A 17,599-nucleotide genomic window follows, 5' to 3' on the forward strand; every position below is an offset into this window, starting at 1 on the left:
AAAAGCACTTCATGAGACCTTAAAAAAAAAAATCTTACCTTCCTCTTGAACAAGGCAGGGCGGGGGGGAGGGGGTGAGGGGAGGCGGAACTTGAACACCATTTAGGACCACAGACACTGGCAGACTGAGAAGCTGGTCTGAGAGGCCTGTGCTGACTGTCCTCTCCCCGCCCCCAGGCCCCCTGGAGACCCGCGGGCATCATTCCTACTGCAAATTATATGGGGCCACAAAACTTCAGGGGCGCTCGTGATCCTTATCGTAAATACCATCGTTTAGTTTGCCTGTTTTTCCACCAGAGTGGAATTCCCCAGGGCAGAGTCTGTGTCTATTTTGTTCCCTGCTGAATCCCCAGCGACCAGACGAGGCCTGGCACACAGTAGGTACTTGAGAAATACTTGTTGAATGAATCATTTCAAGTTTAGGCTGTAAATAGCCTTGGTCAAGATGAGCAAATTCCCCAGACCCATCTTGCCTGGACTCATTCCTATGTTGGATAAATATTTATTGTGTATTTACACTTAGGTGCAAGATGCTATTTCAGATGCACAGATAATACAGCTGTACATACACTGTGTGTAAGAATCACTGCCACGTATGGCACATGCAAGAAATCTACCAGCATTACTAGCCTCACCTTTTAGCTTTATTTTTCAAAATAGAGGAAAACACCTAACGTCAGCACTTTAAAGCAGAAGTATTTCGCCTTTGGGTTTGCTGATACAAGAGAGAGGAAAACTTCCCCCTGTAGACAAATCCTACTGTATCCTATGTCATTCGAGTCCTGGTTTACGGTGCTGAGATATGACAGATGGTTGTTAATACGGTTTATCTCTGACCCAAGTTTCCCCAACTCCTGAGTCTCAAATCATCTGATCTGACTTGATCATGTGGAAAAGAATAAGCGTAAAGTCTGTGTCACTGTGGTCCATGTGGCACCTTTGGAGTCGCCCATACTTTGGAGTCAGTGTGGCTAATGTGGACTGAAGTATGTTATTCAACAGCAAGATCTGAGTCCAGGGTCCATCTCTTATCGGCCATGAGACCTTGCGAAAGTTACATATCTTGTCATCTATGTCATGAAGTAGAGACACTGACCACACAGGTTCTGAGGATTATGCAAGAGAATACAAGCTGGGCTTTTCTCAAGCTGTCACTTTCTACTAGAAACAACTTTCACGGCTCCTGGACCAGGTGGCATCGGTGGTGATGACCGCTTCCCAGAGGGTCAGAACTAAGAAGGTCACTTCACACACGGCCAAGAGTCCTTCCTACAGCATGCACACAGCTTACTAATGGTAAGGAAGGTACAGACTAGAAAGGTTTTGAAGCAAAACCGTTCTACTTTCAAGAACTAGTCATTTAATCATTTAACTGTAATTGTAATTAGTCCTTTAATTGTAAACACATACTGTGTCTGAGGCTAATTTCTTGGGAGAATGGAGATGGGGACAAGTCTCTGAAAGTGGGCTCAGGACTGTCTTGGGCAGGCCTGGGGTCAGCCTGGACTCAGCTCACAGTACTACAGGTCAGGACAGGAGGGACCCCCAAGGCGCAGTGTCCTCACATTTTTGTATGTGTATTTGTCAGCGGCCACAGCTCCTAGCTGCACAGAGAGCCTGGGGAGACAGCATTCCTGGGCGTGGGGAACTCCGCATCCCCGTGCAGGGCTATCCTGAGGGCTGGGGGTGGGGCGGAGATGGGAAAGGATGAGGGGTCAGTGAACCTTCCCTCCCACTAGGCCTGCTGATCTGTGGCTGGCACACAGCTGATGGCCCAGAGATCTCTTCTGAGGGATTTTACCCCGGGGTTCAATTTGTCCCATTTAATCCAGCAAACGCATGCTGTGCTCCTTCTGCAAGAGAGTGCAGCGTTAGGTGCAGAAAAAAAATGTCTTTTGATTCTCTTTTATTTCTTCGGCCTGGTGTGAGACCAGGGACGTGAGCCCTATTTTAGGCATTCTGCTGTCGGGACAAGAAGACCTTTTACTTCCTAACTCCCTAAAGCCATACCGCCCAGGCAGTTCCTACAGGAGGGTTTAAAGCACCAAATAACTGCTACACAAAAGAGCAATCAGCGATGCCTGTCACAGTGCCCCGAAGGTCAGGAATCAGCTACTTGAAAAAGTCCATCTACAGAGGCAACATGTAAAGAGAATCTATGTGACGTACATCCCGCCAGACATCAGAATTTCTGGTTTGGTGCCTGGGAAGACCCATTCTCTTAAAGAATTAGGCTGCTGCCTCTTACTGATAAAAGAAAATCATTTAGTTGCATTTTATCCGTCCTATAGGCCTGAGCTATTTCATCCATTAGGTATGGTTTATGAGCTTTTTAAGGGCCTACAAAAATATTTAAGAACTGGGAAAAAGACTTAATATAGCGGGTTCCACTGCATTAAAATTTTATGCAATATAAAATTGTTCAATGCAAGTGTTCAATTAGATGTCAACAAAAACTCATGCTACGTGGGACTGACACATACACACCACTACGCATAAAAGAGATAAGTAATAAGGACCTACTGTATAGCACAGAGAACTCTGCTCAATACTCTGTAATGGCCTATATGGGAAAAGAATCTAAAAAAGAGTGGACATATGTATAACTGATTCACTTTGCTGTACACCTAAAACTAACACAACACTGTAAACCAACTATACCCCAATAAAAATTTTTAAAAACTCATGTAACATCAATTATTGTAATTAATATTTATAAAAACTACATTCTGAAGAAAACTGTAGGCTACCCTGGCTTACTTCATAAGAATTCCTGAATATTCATGACTGGAGAAATACAATAAATCATAAAGCTGGATCATTTAGCCAATTAATTAAGTAGTCAATTACTTCCAAAAGCAAAATTATAAAAGCACTTTCAAGTATTTCTTAAGCCATCATAGTTCATGTGGGACGTGGATGCATCTTTCTAGGATTTGTGCAGGAGCCTCAGGATGCAGAAGCATCTGCCCCTGGGGAGGGTTGACTGGGTCCAATGCCCAGTTTCAACTGGTCCTCAGGACAGGTCAACCAGTTTCCTCACTTCCATGGGCTGATCCCATTTTGTCTACCTTTATCCTTCACTCATTCACTCGTCTTTTTCATTCAACAAGTATTTCTTGTACAACTACTGCACCTTTATTGAGAAACCCTATCACTTCAAATCCTTCAAAGAGGTGAAAAGACAACAAAATAAAAAAAGGAAATTCCTTATGGGTAATATTCTAGTCCTTAAATTTGTTCATCTTCCTCGATCATTCAGAGGTGAGAATAATTTGTGGCCTGTTGAATTCCCTTTTGACTCTTTGACTCCTCTTATTATTATAAGATCACTTCATCCCTTGTTGCAGGGAAAGAGCAGATGAAACTCAATTAAGATGACTCTTTCTCCCTTTGACCTCAACATAAACTGATGAGTGAGGACATTAAACTAACCACCAAAGGCTATATGACTTATGTTATCCATGACCCTTACTACCATGGAAAACTGGGATGAGACAGTGTTTCCTCCCTATGACTCTGGTTAGTTATCTCCCAGGGCTGAAGCTGTGCTGAGAGAGTCACCCCAGGGTCATGCAGCAGAAAGCTCGGGAAACACGAAAGTGCCTTACAGCGTGGGAACCGCAGGCACTGCTCCGCCGAGCCCCACCGAGACTGCTCTCATCTGACACAGACGCCTGTGACGAAAACAGACTGTCAGGACAGGGCACCTTTCCTCTCTCCATCGGCACGCAGGAAACACTGAAATGTAAGCTAAGGAAGAGTGACACATGCCAGGAACACGTCCTGAAAAACATCACGATGGAAGACATGCAAGAAAGGCTCAAAACCACCTCCACAGGCAAAGACTGTGCAGCAAAAAAACAGGGTCGTGCAGAAGTCCAAGAGAGAGAAGTTTTAGTTGCTGTCAACCAACTGGCATGCAATGGAATCTCCAATAGATCCTTTAAATCTATGACTCTGAAAAATAGTCCTTGCTAAGTAAAAACTTGTTAATCTAGATTTAATACGAGCAGATGGCTCAAATATCCTGAGTTTTCTCATGGCATCCTCACAGTTGATGCTTAGAAAGTTACTCCAATATGAAGTGACTGTGTAATAAAAATAGCATGTTGATTATAGCTCAATTATTTTAAAATTCTTTAAGAACTGCTAACTAGAGAACAAAACATTTCATTAACTTGAAAATCCTATGTAATTAATCACTGAGGGTAAATAGGAACTTAACAATACCATGAATGGAACTTTAATTTTCCCTATTTCTCCTTGAGGACACAGCGGGTTTGCTGGACCAGTTATACATCTAATTCGTAAGTGTGCAATCTGATGGAAATTCAGAAAGTTATTAACAATAAGAGTATAGCTACTTTGAATACTTAAGTTTCCTGCAGGGCATAAGTACCTAGTATTTAAAACTGGAAATTTCCAAGATAATATAACATAATGGATTAATATCTGTTAAGGTTACCAAAGCAATAAAAAGCTATCCTTCTTTTTGCCAATAGATTGAGTAAATGTGGCCAATACTTTATTCCTGCCTAACAATCCTATACAAACACGTGTCTTCCCCAGCTATTGTCAACTGTCAGGAGAAATAAACCCCAGATCTGGCCAAGGAGGGCTGCAAGTGTTAAGCTCCACATAAAGGGGTAAATCACCCCCCAGAAGGGCTGCAAACAGGTAAGTCCAATGCACTCAGAGCAGGTGTTCGGTGGGGGAGGGGCGCGCATGCGCGCTGAGGGCCGGGGGGGGGTAGTCGGAGGGTGGGGACGGGTGGAGGGGGCAGGAGCGGGCAAGGGGTTGTGGGAAGCACACGCACCCGGTAACTCCCAGCCGGCCGGGCAGCGCCGTACATATAGGAGGGCTGGAGGATGAAAGCAAATGGCAGGTTTTTAAACCCTTGAAAAAAACAGCAACAAATAAGAGTGACAAGGTAATCATGATGCTTTTGGTGATCATGACAGCCAAGTTATTGTACGACTGTTAGAAGGAAAAGAAGTCCACAAAGGCACCATGCCTTCAATAACTCTGATAGATGGAAATCCACATTTACAAGAAAAATAAACATGAGGTGATTTTTAACTTTAAAAATAGTGAACTTCCCCAGAACCTCTGAAATATGGCTATTTTCTGGGCATCTCTTTTCAGGCATTCCTAGAAGAAAGGGTCGGGGAGCGAGACAGAATGGTGAAAACGTCAACGACACCAGCAAGAGCCCAAACCCACGACTCAAAATCCCAGGTGAAGAAAGCACTTGGGGGTGTTAATACACAGACTTCCCCACAGAACAGTGCAGCAGGAATAGCCTGTTTGCTTCTATCAGAGGATCCCAGCCAACAGCCTCCAAGATACAAAGGAGCTGTAGGGGGACTTCAGCTGCCCAGGGCTGGCACGCCTCTGGCACAGGGGAACCCACACCCAAACAGAGACAGAGCCTGTGCGGGGTGTGCTGGAACACAAGGGCAGCTCGCTGGTGTGACCTGAGCCTCACCTCCGAATAGCATTATAACCTGTTTACCGGCAGAGGCCACGGAGAGCCCAGGGCAGGGGGCCCACGAGCTGGTCAGGGAACATGCAGGAACAGGGATGAATCACTCAGCAATGCAAGGGACAGGACGATGCAGGGAGGTGGCAGTTCAACCTCCATAACGTGATGTGTTCTTGGAGCTCTGCCTCCGACCTCGTCCTACGAGAACAGGACTCCTATACCTGGAGCTAAAAAGGGCAAGCACCTCGGGGACGGCCTTGTACAAACAGGAAACACAGCGGAGAGCGAGTCAGAGAAAAAACGCCGTTCTCCCCACTTTCCAAGACGGAGGAGTTAGATTATGCACAAAAGCCTTCCAAATTGCTTCCTGGATACATTTACAGGAGAAAAATGTTTTTTTAAAAAAACAAAGGAAACCCCAAATGGGGAACAATTGCTGGAAAAGGAGGAGAGACCCAAGAGACCAATTTTTTGGACTTGAGCTTTTGAAAATATACATTTAATAGAGTCTCCTTTTTCCTAAACTCCTTTTTAAAAAAAAATATAAGGTCTTAAATTATTTTTGATTTGCTTTAAAAGGATGAGAAAAGTCTTAGCCAGTTACTCAAGCCAATTGAAACATCTACTAAGCTTTGCTCTTTGGACTTCACATGGAGGAGGTTGAAGCATCCACGTCCATTTAATCAGCAAGTCAAGTGACAGCAGAAGGAAAGAAGAGGGAAGAATGATGTGAAAAGGAGGAGGACAGACCCGGTTTCCATTCTGGGCAGACAGGGGTTTGGGAGCAAGGCCACGACTGAGAAGCCCGAAGTCGGAGCAGGAAAGTCCCTGTAATCAGAGAAAACGGGCCGGAGGGGAAAAAGGCTCACAGCTTCATTTCATCTCAAAGGCATCATCAATTTACACGAAACTGACTTCTGCAACAAGATCGGTAAAAGACATGCACTTGTGGGGAAGAGAGAATGAGGGGAAGGAAATAAAGACAGTCCAGTTAACTAACAAAACTATTACCTGGGACTAAATTAGGACTTGTGAGTCTACACACAGGCAAAAACAGGTTTCATTAATTTGAACTGATAGCAAGGTCAGTGGGGTTTTGAAGGTCTTTCTAATGCAGATTCTAATTTTTACAGTTTGGTGGGAAAAACTCAAAATCAGGAATTTGCAGAGATAGTAACCTCTATTCTATGTAATAAAATATTTCATTGGAGATGATCTCGGGCTTGGTTAGGTATTTACATAATGCACATGTGTTCAGGATTCATAGAAGACATGACAGATTCAGTGGTACATTTCTGAGACCAACAGTCTATACGAGATTTCTGGGGAATACTACTATATAAATTAGCGGTTTCCCCAAATAAAATGTTCTATCCACATTAAAGGACCCTTGAAGAGGAGGCTAGCTGCTTCAGATTTCCATGTCAGCAGTATTCTACTGATCACACAAACCCAGGGCAGCCCTTGAAGGGGATGAAGTAGTTCTGTTGAGGTAACTTGGTGGCACCCTAAGACATTTCCCCATCCTTTCGAGATCCCGTAACTTGTGCCTCTTGTTCCTATGCCTTGGATCAGGTGCACCAGAATGACCTGAGGGGCAGGCAAGTGGAATCCTGGGGTGGGCAGGGAGAAAGTTTCTAATATTTGAACACAAACCCTGAAACTTGTTCCAGTGGTTGGGAGAATGCCCTGGGTAGAAGCCATTTTGTCAATTAATTTTGGTGAATAATTCACATCCAAGTATTAGATAACTAACACCATGTTCTACTTTACAGAAAGTATCTAAGCTTGGAAGTAAAGTTTTCTGAATGACGAAGTGCTCTTTTCAACAGCAAAATCTCCCGCTGAATTAAGAAAATGCACATGGTACACAAAAAACTCACGGCGTCAAAACCTACCAATCCTTTGGTGCTTACAGTTGATCTTATATTCAGTCAGAATTCACACACTAGGGGAAGGAAGGGTTGGAGTATTTGTTATTATGGGGGGCAGCGGTGGGAGTTTGGGAAGAGGGAGGAGCTTTGGCAATGTCTGGAGCGCCCCCTTCCGCCCTCCCCATGCAGCAGGAGTAGAAAGTTGGGGGCGGGGATGAGGCACGACAGGGGTGAGGACAAAGCAAGGACTAGGAGTTAGACTACTGTGGCTCTACCTGGTTAGTTTCTATTTATTCTTTCTTTTCCCCTATGTATTCTTTAAGATTCAGTTGACATTCTTTGTTATGACACTTCCTGGCAAAATCAGTTTCTGCACTAGTGTGAGGGGTGGTGGTGGGGGGGGCTCTGTCTACTGTTTTAGAAGTAAATGCTTCCAGAGGACCTAACTCACCTGCTTGTCTCTGTGACTTTCCTACCTAAACTAGTTCCCTAATGTTTGCTGAGTGAATACAAATCTCACCTAGGTAGGATAAACAAGCCTTACCTATTAGGGCTCTTAAATAATTGAGAAATATTTGCCTATCAAGATTGGTGTATGTTCTTAAAGTATGGGAAGGAATGTTATTGTGTGGACCTTTGGATTTGATTTGATTTTCATTCCAAGTCTATTCCATCCTTGTGAAACTGCCCCAAGTATGCATGTACCCTGCAAAGTAATTCTGCTTTCAAGAATGCTCAAGGAAAGAATTTCAGGGCTTTCTTCTTTCCCTTTTGATTAATCCCAACTACCAGACAGCCACACACTTTCTTTCACCGTACCTAATTCAACACCACAATTTGTATTCAAACATTTGAATCTGAATTCAAATGCAAGAGAGTGGGCTAAATCTGAATTAAACATATCATGTTAATTACCACCCCAAAATGGACTTTTAACAGTTATCCAAATGAGACTTCATAAAATAGACATTCGAAGAGAAAAGAGAGTGGAATTTACACATACAGGATTGCATGCTACAAAACCTGTAGTTTCTGCAGAGAGGATGTGAAAGATTTAAATGGAAACCAACCAAGGTGTCCTCTCTGGATGATGACAAAGTAGAGAATCTGCTGTCACCGCCGTAGCTGGAATTCTGAGCAGCAAAGAAGACAAGGTAAGTGATGAGCACTTCCTTACTCTCCCCAAAGCACCACATGTCCTGGTCAAAAGGCAAATATGGAATGACACAACCAAACCAGTATTAGTACTCCAGGAATGCCGAGGCAGCTAGAGAACTGATACCCTCTACTACAGCAGAAACTCTTAACCACTAGGGGTTCTAAGCTGTGTTTTACTTTTCAGTGTTTATATCTCAGTGAGGTCGTGTGATTTAACTATTATCATTATTTAACTATTTATATTTAAATTTAGCTATTATTAGTTGTAATTCCTTACTAAATCTCATGATGGACCATCTATAACCTCTTAGTCTAGACTTTCCGTATGACATCTCTTCTTAGGTAACTAAAATTCCATTTATTGCACAATTTTCACTCTTTCCTCAGCCCAGCACATCTGAGGGCTACAGCTCAGCCCCGAAGCTCCAGGGAGGAAACAGACATCATCAGTCTGGCCATCTTGTTCCTGCCCACAGACTGGTACTTCTGACGTCTATGAAATTTCTCATTCCCATCCAATTTTTCTCCAAGCCCATCCTTACACTGTTCCTGGAGTTTTCTGCTTCTATATAAGATGCTACATTAGAAGTACGTTACTTGGTCCTTCAATCATTATATTGGGGTGGCCAAAAAATTTGTTTGGGTTTTTGTAACCCGAACGAACTTTTTGGCCAACCCAGTATTTCTCGATTATTTATTAAATCAATTTTATATCCAATTTCACTCCGTGGTGAACAGTTTTATAATCAAGTTCTTTTGTATCTGATTTCTAGAGGCATTACTTACTCTTAACTAAATCATAAGGCACACTTCTACCGTTACAACGTAAAAATCAAAGATTAAAATATATGGATATATGTACGATGTAGAGCTTGATGCCACCTTGTATGGTCACAAACATGCTGGCAACTACATGTTTGGGATGTTCTACAGAAGAATGTAATACTGGGTAGAAGTTGGACTAAAGAACTTCTAAAGTAACTTCCAACTCTGAACTATGAGTCTTTGTGATGGATATGGTGAAACTATGCATGGAGGGTGAAAAGTTACTAACTAGTCAATTTAACCCCAACAAGCAGTGGGGAGCCATCAGACCTCCTGCCCTATAAAGCCAGCACTAAACAGCCCTCAGGGATGCTGAGCACAGGAAGCAAAACTGTCCACATCCTGTAAGAACAGAATGGACGTTGCTTGCTTCTGTCCCCGGAGTGCTGTATCACCTTAAGGAAAAACATAACAGAGCTTGAGAAAGTCCAAAGGCTGTCAGTGCAAAAGGCAACATAAATAGGAAGACACAGCCTTTAAACTGGGAGGATTTTTTAGTTTGGAACGAGAAGAGCTTAGCTGAAACAGAAGTGTATGCAATCCTTAATAGAAACGAGAAGGTAAAACCGGACTAGGCAGTTTCAGAACGCTAAGAGGGTGTCCCGTTAAACCTTTGAAACCTGAAAATATAATTTAAACGTATATATGATATTGCTTAATATAATTAAGGTAAATGAAAAGAAATACTGTTTTATACAGCTAGTAAAATTTATCACTACAAGAAAATAAATGAAGCAAATGCAGGAACAGGAAGATTTTAGATAATGTAACATATAAGAGATCTGCAGCAGGTCAGGAAACTGAATTAAAATGTATCTGGTTTAACCATCTGAAATCCCCAATGACCTCCTTGGTAAACCCTGAGACCTCCCCCACTTCTTCCTGACTGCCCTGCTATCGGTTCATTTCTTCTTCTCTCTCCCCCCCCCGGACAGCGTCCCTCTGCTTCCTGCCCTGGAGCTATGACCACTGCGAGCATCAGTGTTCAGCAAAACACAGGCTCTAGGGTACGTGTCTTTGAAATTACAAATGAGAGGTGGACAACAGTGGAAATGTTGAATTTAAGTATATTTGCGGGTGGAATACACTTCATATGCACATTACACACATCCACCCAGGGCAATAAGATAATGAAGTAGCTAGTACTTAATTCGACCTTTTAATACCTAAGAGATTCCTTTCAATGTCGATCTCTTACCCTAACAGTTAGAATGTTAGAAGATGAACAGTCTAAGATTGCTAACCAACTGAAAAACATTAGCTTTCATTCTATCATGCACACACACACACACACACACACAGAGAACTACTGTAACACAGAAAAGAACCAAAGAAGCTAAATGTAGCGATATTTTAAAAAAGCTTTGCAGCAGCCTGTTTGAATTTCGTGTCATGCAAATTTACTAACCCTGCCAGATCTTCTATTCAGGGGCTGTGATAATTCTCCATCATAACCATTTGTCTGTTTCAGCGAAGAAAAGGAGAAAAACGGACATCAGTATACAAACGCAGACACAGGTACAGATCAGCAGGGAAGAGTTAGCCGGGTATAAAGTGAGTTTCTGGAGTGCAGCGGATGGACACGGCCAGGGTAGCACACATCCTGGCAGGCCCCCCCGCTGCCTCCACGCTCCTGATCTGCTCGGGAGAAACCAGCCCCGTCGGCGGATCACATCACCCTCTTAGTGTCACTGGTGACTAGGGGGCACTCACTCGGGGACGGGAGGAAGTGCCAAGTCCCCATGGAGTGAGGCGCACGGGCCTGGGTGCACTTGCTTTCCTCGGCAGTTTTTGGTTCCAGTTTTGTGCTGGTGATGCGGGAACCCCAGCCTGTGAGGAGCCTGGACGCCAGGCAACGTGGGCTGATAACCTCCACCTGAGTCAATTCGTCTTTGGTTCTTGGTTCAGCAGGAAGGCCTTAAAAACCACGGCTCATTATGAAGCGGTATTCAGAATATTCAGAGAGAGCTTCTACTCAATTTATAATTAAATGCAAACGTTCATCACGGAAAAAATGTCTATCATGGCAGTATGTCCTCTCTATCAGTTTTTCATTCATCCAGTCCTCCTACTTTATTTTTCAAAGTGAAATCTGAGCACATATTTCATGATTTCATAATTTGTTCTCCAGAAGAAAAAAGGATTAAGTTAAGCATATGTTTGTCTCCCTTCTCTTTCCAATTCCCAGCCAAAGCTCGGGCTCTAGAACTGCTCTCATTCATCTATAAGGAAATTTCTGCTGATTCAAGATAAGAGCTGCCAAGTGTCAGGGACATAACCAGCTCCTGAGACAGAAAAAGGAGGAGCAGTCCCCACAACTGCTAAAAATGGAAGGAGATGCCAGGGGATCATGGACCTGAGTCCAGATTCCAAGTAGAAGCTTTGTCATATAACTTTAGGCAAGTTATTTAATCCACTGGAACCTCTACCTCCTTGGCTGTGAAAACATGCATGGTAATAAATACTTTACAAGACCATTGTGAGGATTAAAGCTGATTAAAACGAGTGCCCAGATCAGTGCCGACTGTATGGGTAAGTGCTAGGTACTGAGGAAGGACAGGATACGTTTCCTTGTTAAAAGTTTGGGGGAGGGGAGACAGTTCAGCACATATTATGCAGCTGTGACGTTGATGAAGAATAAATATATGGATTTCCAGGCAGATTATAAATCCAGATTCATGAAACCCTGGCTATAAAACTGTGTACTTACTTGTGTTACAATTCAAAAGCAAGTCTATTCGAAGTTTCTAAATGAAAAAGAGTATGTAGAAATCCTTCAAAATTAAAATTTAAAACTATGAGTACATTAAAACATTTCTGAAATAAATTTGATAGTAAAAAACCTTTGGAGATTGGCAGGAATTTTATTCAGTCTAATTTCCTTTTTTTCTCTCTCGAGAGAAATAATCTTGCATGTCAAGGACTTGTATATTTCAGACCTCAGTCTTATTCCTTTGATATCTGTTTAGAAGCTAGTTTCTGGAAAAAATTAATATTGAAGGCTAACATCAATCAATTTTAGATGATTTTTACCTTGCTAATAAATAAGGAAGAAAAATGTATTACATATATAAACCCTCTGGCTTTCCACTGTTGCTTATAAAATACATACTGCTGTAGATGGATTTTTCCTTTTTGATCTTCTCATTCTCTTATTTAGCCTGCAGCGTAAAGCAGAGGGTGGGTGAAGGTTGGGAGAGCAAATGCCCTCCTTCAGTTGTCCCTTTCTCTCCTGGCCTTCCACGAAAATGCAGGAAAAACCCTTCTTTTGAAGGCTTTGTGGAACATCCACACTTTTCTGTTGTAATGAAACTCTGTCATAGAGAATGTATCCCTACGACGTATTCCCAAATCTGTAGACCTCACCAACAACATCTCTGTAGTGAGAAGTACTTTGACCTTCTTAAAGAACACACCAACTTTCTCCTCTTGGGTAGTTTTTCTGTGTTGAATTCAGATGGGTGGAGCTGTTTTTAGTGGCATAAGAGGGTAATAAGGAGAGTTGAAAATTAACTGTAACAACATTAGAATAAAAAGTCCACTGAAGGCATATATCACCTTCATCTTAAGTCAGGTCTCGGATGTTCACCTAGCTTTGTTTTACAGAATTTTTTTTCAACACTCCTCAGACCACCTGCATCCTGGGCACGGGGCGCGCTTCCCATCCTAGGACATCGGAATACCCAGAGGCCCGGCAATATGCATTTTAACAAGTTCCCCAGGTGAATCTTACATATAGTAACATTGAGAAGCACTGCTCTGAGAGAGAACAAAATAAAGACATTCACCAATCAGCACTGTCTAAAAGAGGATAAGCAAGATATAGGAATAAATGTCCCATCAAAACCAATTATTCTAATGGTAGCTTGTGGTTAGTCAGAATGCTAACAGCTACATGCAGTGCTGTCAAAGTATAACCAACTTCACGCGTGACCATGCAAAAGGCAACTGTTATTATTTTAATGAATAGTTTTAGGTATTCTTCTACTGAGTCAAAAGACAGAGCACCTTCAAGGGCATTAGAGATGGGAAACAAAATAAGAAAGGCAAAATCACAGCTCTGAAGTGCAATCCCCGATGCACTCAATTTAGTTTTAAAGTGGAGGACAGCAGCCTCACCGGGAGACTCCGGGGACCCGCGTGCTGCGCCGACGTGTGGTCCTGTGAACCATCATCTTAAGGGTAAAAACATACTTTAAAAACCGGAGTTTGCTAGATATTTTTTCAGTGCAATGGAATGAATGAAGCACAAAATCCTTTTGGAAAAAGTCCTTCAAGCGAAGAAGTGGATAATCCGCTATAATAATTTCAGTGCTGAGTCACTCTAATGCTGAGTGTGATTAATGCTGGTGAGATTACATTTTCTTCCTTTCAGTGTAATTTAAGTTTACAGGTTTTCAGAAGGCATAAGGCGTACAAACTCTTCTAGATGGATGTAAGAAGGGAAATTCTGAATTTAAATCTAAAGGCTTCGTTTTTGTTACCGGATTTGGGGTCTTTCTCAAAGAGCACTTTCTGGCCAAAGAGCCACCTGGGACATTTAATTTGAAAGGATACAGATTAGAAAATAATAAATTTTTCATTAGATAAAATGACTTTAAATTCAATCTCTTAAAGGAAATGTAGAGGCTTGGGAATTCTTGATCTGAGTTCCCTGAAGAAGACACCATCTTTCCCATCCATCTGGTGTCTGCAGCTGCTACCCCAGAGCCTGGCAGACTGCGGTGCTCACAGGCCGCCGGGTGAGGGAGATGGTCAAGCACCCACACCTGGGTTCCAGACCCGCCCATGAGGGTCAGAGCTGTACCCAGGAGGCTCCGGGGAGAAGAGAGCTCGCTGTGGTGTGTGCACCTGCCCTCCGGCTCTCAGTCCCCAGGTAAGAACAGGTGCGTGGCATGTGTGTCTTTTCAAACAAAGGTGTACAAAGGCTCATGAGATTAGTGGAAACGCCACAGGTTATTATCTCCCATGCAACACTATTAGGATCAGGTCACACGTCTGCCCAACCGTCTCACCCAAGCGTAGGGACCCCCGTACTCCAAGTCAGGCTGCGACTGTCAGAGGAGGGATGGAAGAGAAAAACAACAGAAAAGAGTTGCCCAAAATCAATTAAAAAGCTACGTAAGGCATAACAGAAACATAAAACAAAAAACAGGCAATCTTGAAAATCTTAATGAAATTAAGTTTTTTTCATGACTTCTAGGATCTCGTGTGGATTTACAAATGCAATTACGTTAGCATCACCATAAAATCCATTAGCGTTAAATAAAACTTCCACGGCAGATGTTGCTCTAATTCATGGAATCTGAAGCAGTCTGAGCAATCCTTTCTCCTCCTCTACCTGAAACATTCTATTTACATTAGGCAAAAGGTCAACAGATGTGTCACTCTCAATTTTTAAGTAAAGAAAATTAAGTACTTATGGTATCTAAATCTAGGTTTTCTGAGAATTCCATACAAACGCTAGAAAAAAAATTTCTTCCATTTTTAAGGGTTTATCATCACTGTCAGTGGAGTGAAGAGGGCCTGTATTTTGAGAAAGTCAAGAGATAAAAGATAGGGTCTTTGAACTTTGCAAACGAAAGATTTCCGAATATTAAAATATGAAAAACAGCAGAGATTGGCCCTACGCAGAGATGGAATGAGATGAGCCCCCTGGCGGGGGAGGCGCAGAGGGGAACCCTGCTCGCCCACCAACCAGGAGAGGCCACTTCCGGGCCCCCGAGGGGCTTCGGGATTGATGCTGTCACAGGACCCTGGCCCTGAGCAGGCCTCCTCGTTGCTCTGGGCTTGTTCTATGTCTGTAAAGATTAGAAGGTTTGACTCTTATCCCCAGGATCCAAGTTCTCAAGGTCTGTGATTTTTAAAGAGAGTTATTTCTTTAGATCAAGTGCATCACGGGGAAGAGCAGGGGAGCACGCCACCCGGCTAACGACGAAAACCCATCCACTGCTGACTTTCCACCTTCTCCCCGTCTCTTACTTAGCACCCTAATTGTGGAGCTCCTCCATAAACTTTTATATCCTAAAACAAATAGGCTTGTATCTTGGCAAAGAATGGTGTCCAGCACAGAAATTTAGCTCATTTCTGGTTAAAATCGTTGAAAATGAAATAAATGCTATAAACACCCAAACAACCACTAATAATACAATGGTTTTAAGCTCTTTGGGATCAGGAAACCCTCTGAGAATCTTAAGAAAGTGACAGATTATTTTCCCAGAAAAATGCAAGTACAAACAAAATCTTGAATACAATTTCAAGGAGGATCGCAGATGGAAAATGCTGTTTTGAAACAGAGTTTGGGTTCTTTCTCCAGTCTCTCTCCTATTCTCTCTTGAGCCCAAAACAGTCAGGTTTTGCCCACACTATTTCCATTAAAAGTGCCCTTGTCAAGCTCACCGACGTCTTGGCCAATGGTCATGTGAGTCCTGTGCTCACATGATCACTCCCCTTCTCCTGGAAAAGGTATCTTCTTCACTTGGTTTCAAGGACCCGACCTCCTCCTGCGCCTGCTGGACAGCTATAATTTCTGACCCTTGTCTACAGATTCTGCAAACTGAGTTTTGCATTGATAATGTTTGGGTTACATAAATCTTACTTCCTCTCGCGTGAATCATGTCAGAGGGCATGTGAGGAAGTTACAACTACATGGCTAAGGAGAAAGTTTCAAATAGCAAGGAAGCTCTTTAACTGACTTCACCTTTGAACCGTAACTTTCCGGCAAAACCACGATGGATATGCTTTTGGCACTTTCAGGACAATGACAATTGTTAATGGCAAAGCAACAGTGTACAGCCATCCCTCGGTATCTGCGGGGGTTGGTTCCAGGACCCCCCCAGATACCAGAATCTGCAGATGCTCAAGTCCCTTATATAAAATGGCATAGTATTTGCATATAACCTACGCACACCCTCCTGTACACATTCAGTCATCTCTAGATTACTTGTAATACCTAATACGATGTAAATGCTACATGAATAGTTGTAAATACAATGTAAAATGCTATGTAAATAATTGCCAGTTCAAGTTTTGCTTTATGGAACTTTCTGGACTTTTTCCCTCCGAATATTTTTAATCCGTGATTGGTTGAATCACGCAGAACCTGGGTATATGGAAGGCTGACTGTATCACCTTTCTAGTTTATTGTTATAAACAGCTAAATTAAATGTACATTTGGTGCGTATATAAGAAGGCTAGGAGTTATATCACGATTTAATTGCCACGGTGATTAAGTCCTTCAGTAAAATGGAGTGGCTGCGTTGAGACCGAATTATTACCAGCAGAGAGATGCAGCTTTAATCCAGTGGTTAAACTACACCGACACGCTCAGATTAATTCACTGACTTAAAGGACTAAGCAAAACACATTTTTCTCTACTTCACTTCCCAAAGCATGCCATGTTTTCAAGTATAATTATGAAGCTTTTTGGAATGTTTAAGGAAAAATGTGTATTTGTGTTTATCAACCATCAGGCTGTCAGTGATGAAGAGATTTCATTATAGTTGATGAAAGGAAAGGCTCCTGAGGCCCCAGCCTGGATGGATTCAATGTGCTCCAATTTTCCACCGGCAGCCTACAGCAGCTTTCAAGGAGCTATAGGAAACATCACTGAATAATAGTTACTTTAACTTGTAGTTACTTTAACTGAGATTCCAATTTGCTGGGGAGCATGTGGACTTCCATAAGGACAGAATGAGCCTTCATGATCCCCTTCACCATGCTAGCAATGAGGCAACTTACTCTAAATGGGGCAGTTTTGTGATGTGGACCAACATGAAGAAATGAGGACGTCCACTCCGGGGAGGAAGACACAACAAAACTGCTTACGCTTAGCAATAATCTCTCTACATCACAAAGAGACATCCCACCATTGAATAGACTTTAAATAAGCACCTTAGTTAGATACTGACTATGTAAGGCTACAGGGATAATGAACAAGAACTTTGAATGCAGGGATGGAAGGGCCAGGAACGTGGACGCAGACTGTACCATGCAAACTCAACCATCCTGGTTACTGACCCTCAGACTTCCGCGGCTACCCACTGACACGCGCTCATCTTCATCAGATGCCTAGGAAAAAGAAAGGATGAAAACAACCATGAGGAGACGATGTAACAGACACAGAGAAACCAATGATCAGCTCTCAGAGGGAAGCGGCTGACCCGACACACGGCAGGGGGGCAGATCAGGCCCCTCTGAAAATCTCAGTGCACGTGAGCCTGGGTTTTCGCCAAAAGGGCTTTGTTTGTGCACCT

The 17,599-nt window shown here is 42.7% G+C and overlaps 1 protein-coding gene across 50 annotated transcripts in view; it reads right to left on the reverse strand.

Annotated features, from left to right (window-relative positions):
• The window catches only part of LRRFIP1 (LRR binding FLII interacting protein 1), a 147,453-nt gene that overhangs the window by 37,847 nt on the left and 92,007 nt on the right, over nucleotides 1-17,599 (reverse strand). For 14 of the 50 annotated variants that reach the window (XM_082395954.1, XM_082395963.1, XM_082395960.1 and 11 more), the window contains 7 exons: nucleotides 17,364-17,414; nucleotides 14,360-14,398; nucleotides 10,753-10,806; nucleotides 8,432-8,494; nucleotides 6,238-6,315; nucleotides 4,819-4,863; nucleotides 3,611-3,676 (listed from right to left, as the gene is read on the reverse strand). The exons of 7 other annotated variants lie outside the window; for them this stretch is intronic. In XM_082395954.1, the coding sequence (XP_082252080.1) occupies nucleotides 3,611-3,676; nucleotides 4,819-4,863; nucleotides 6,238-6,315; nucleotides 8,432-8,494; nucleotides 10,753-10,806; nucleotides 14,360-14,398; nucleotides 17,364-17,414 (396 nt within the window). The remainder of the gene's footprint in view (nucleotides 1-3,610; nucleotides 3,677-4,818; nucleotides 4,864-6,237; nucleotides 6,316-8,431; nucleotides 8,495-10,752; nucleotides 10,807-14,359; nucleotides 14,399-17,363; nucleotides 17,415-17,599) is intronic. 29 more of the 50 variants (XM_082395942.1, XM_082395948.1, XM_082395940.1 and 26 more) reach the window with 15 other exon arrangements.

Source organism: Balaenoptera borealis, assembly GCF_965194805.1.
Source record: "Balaenoptera borealis genome assembly, chromosome: 6".
NCBI classification, from domain to species: Eukaryota; Metazoa; Chordata; class Mammalia; order Artiodactyla; family Balaenopteridae; genus Balaenoptera; species Balaenoptera borealis.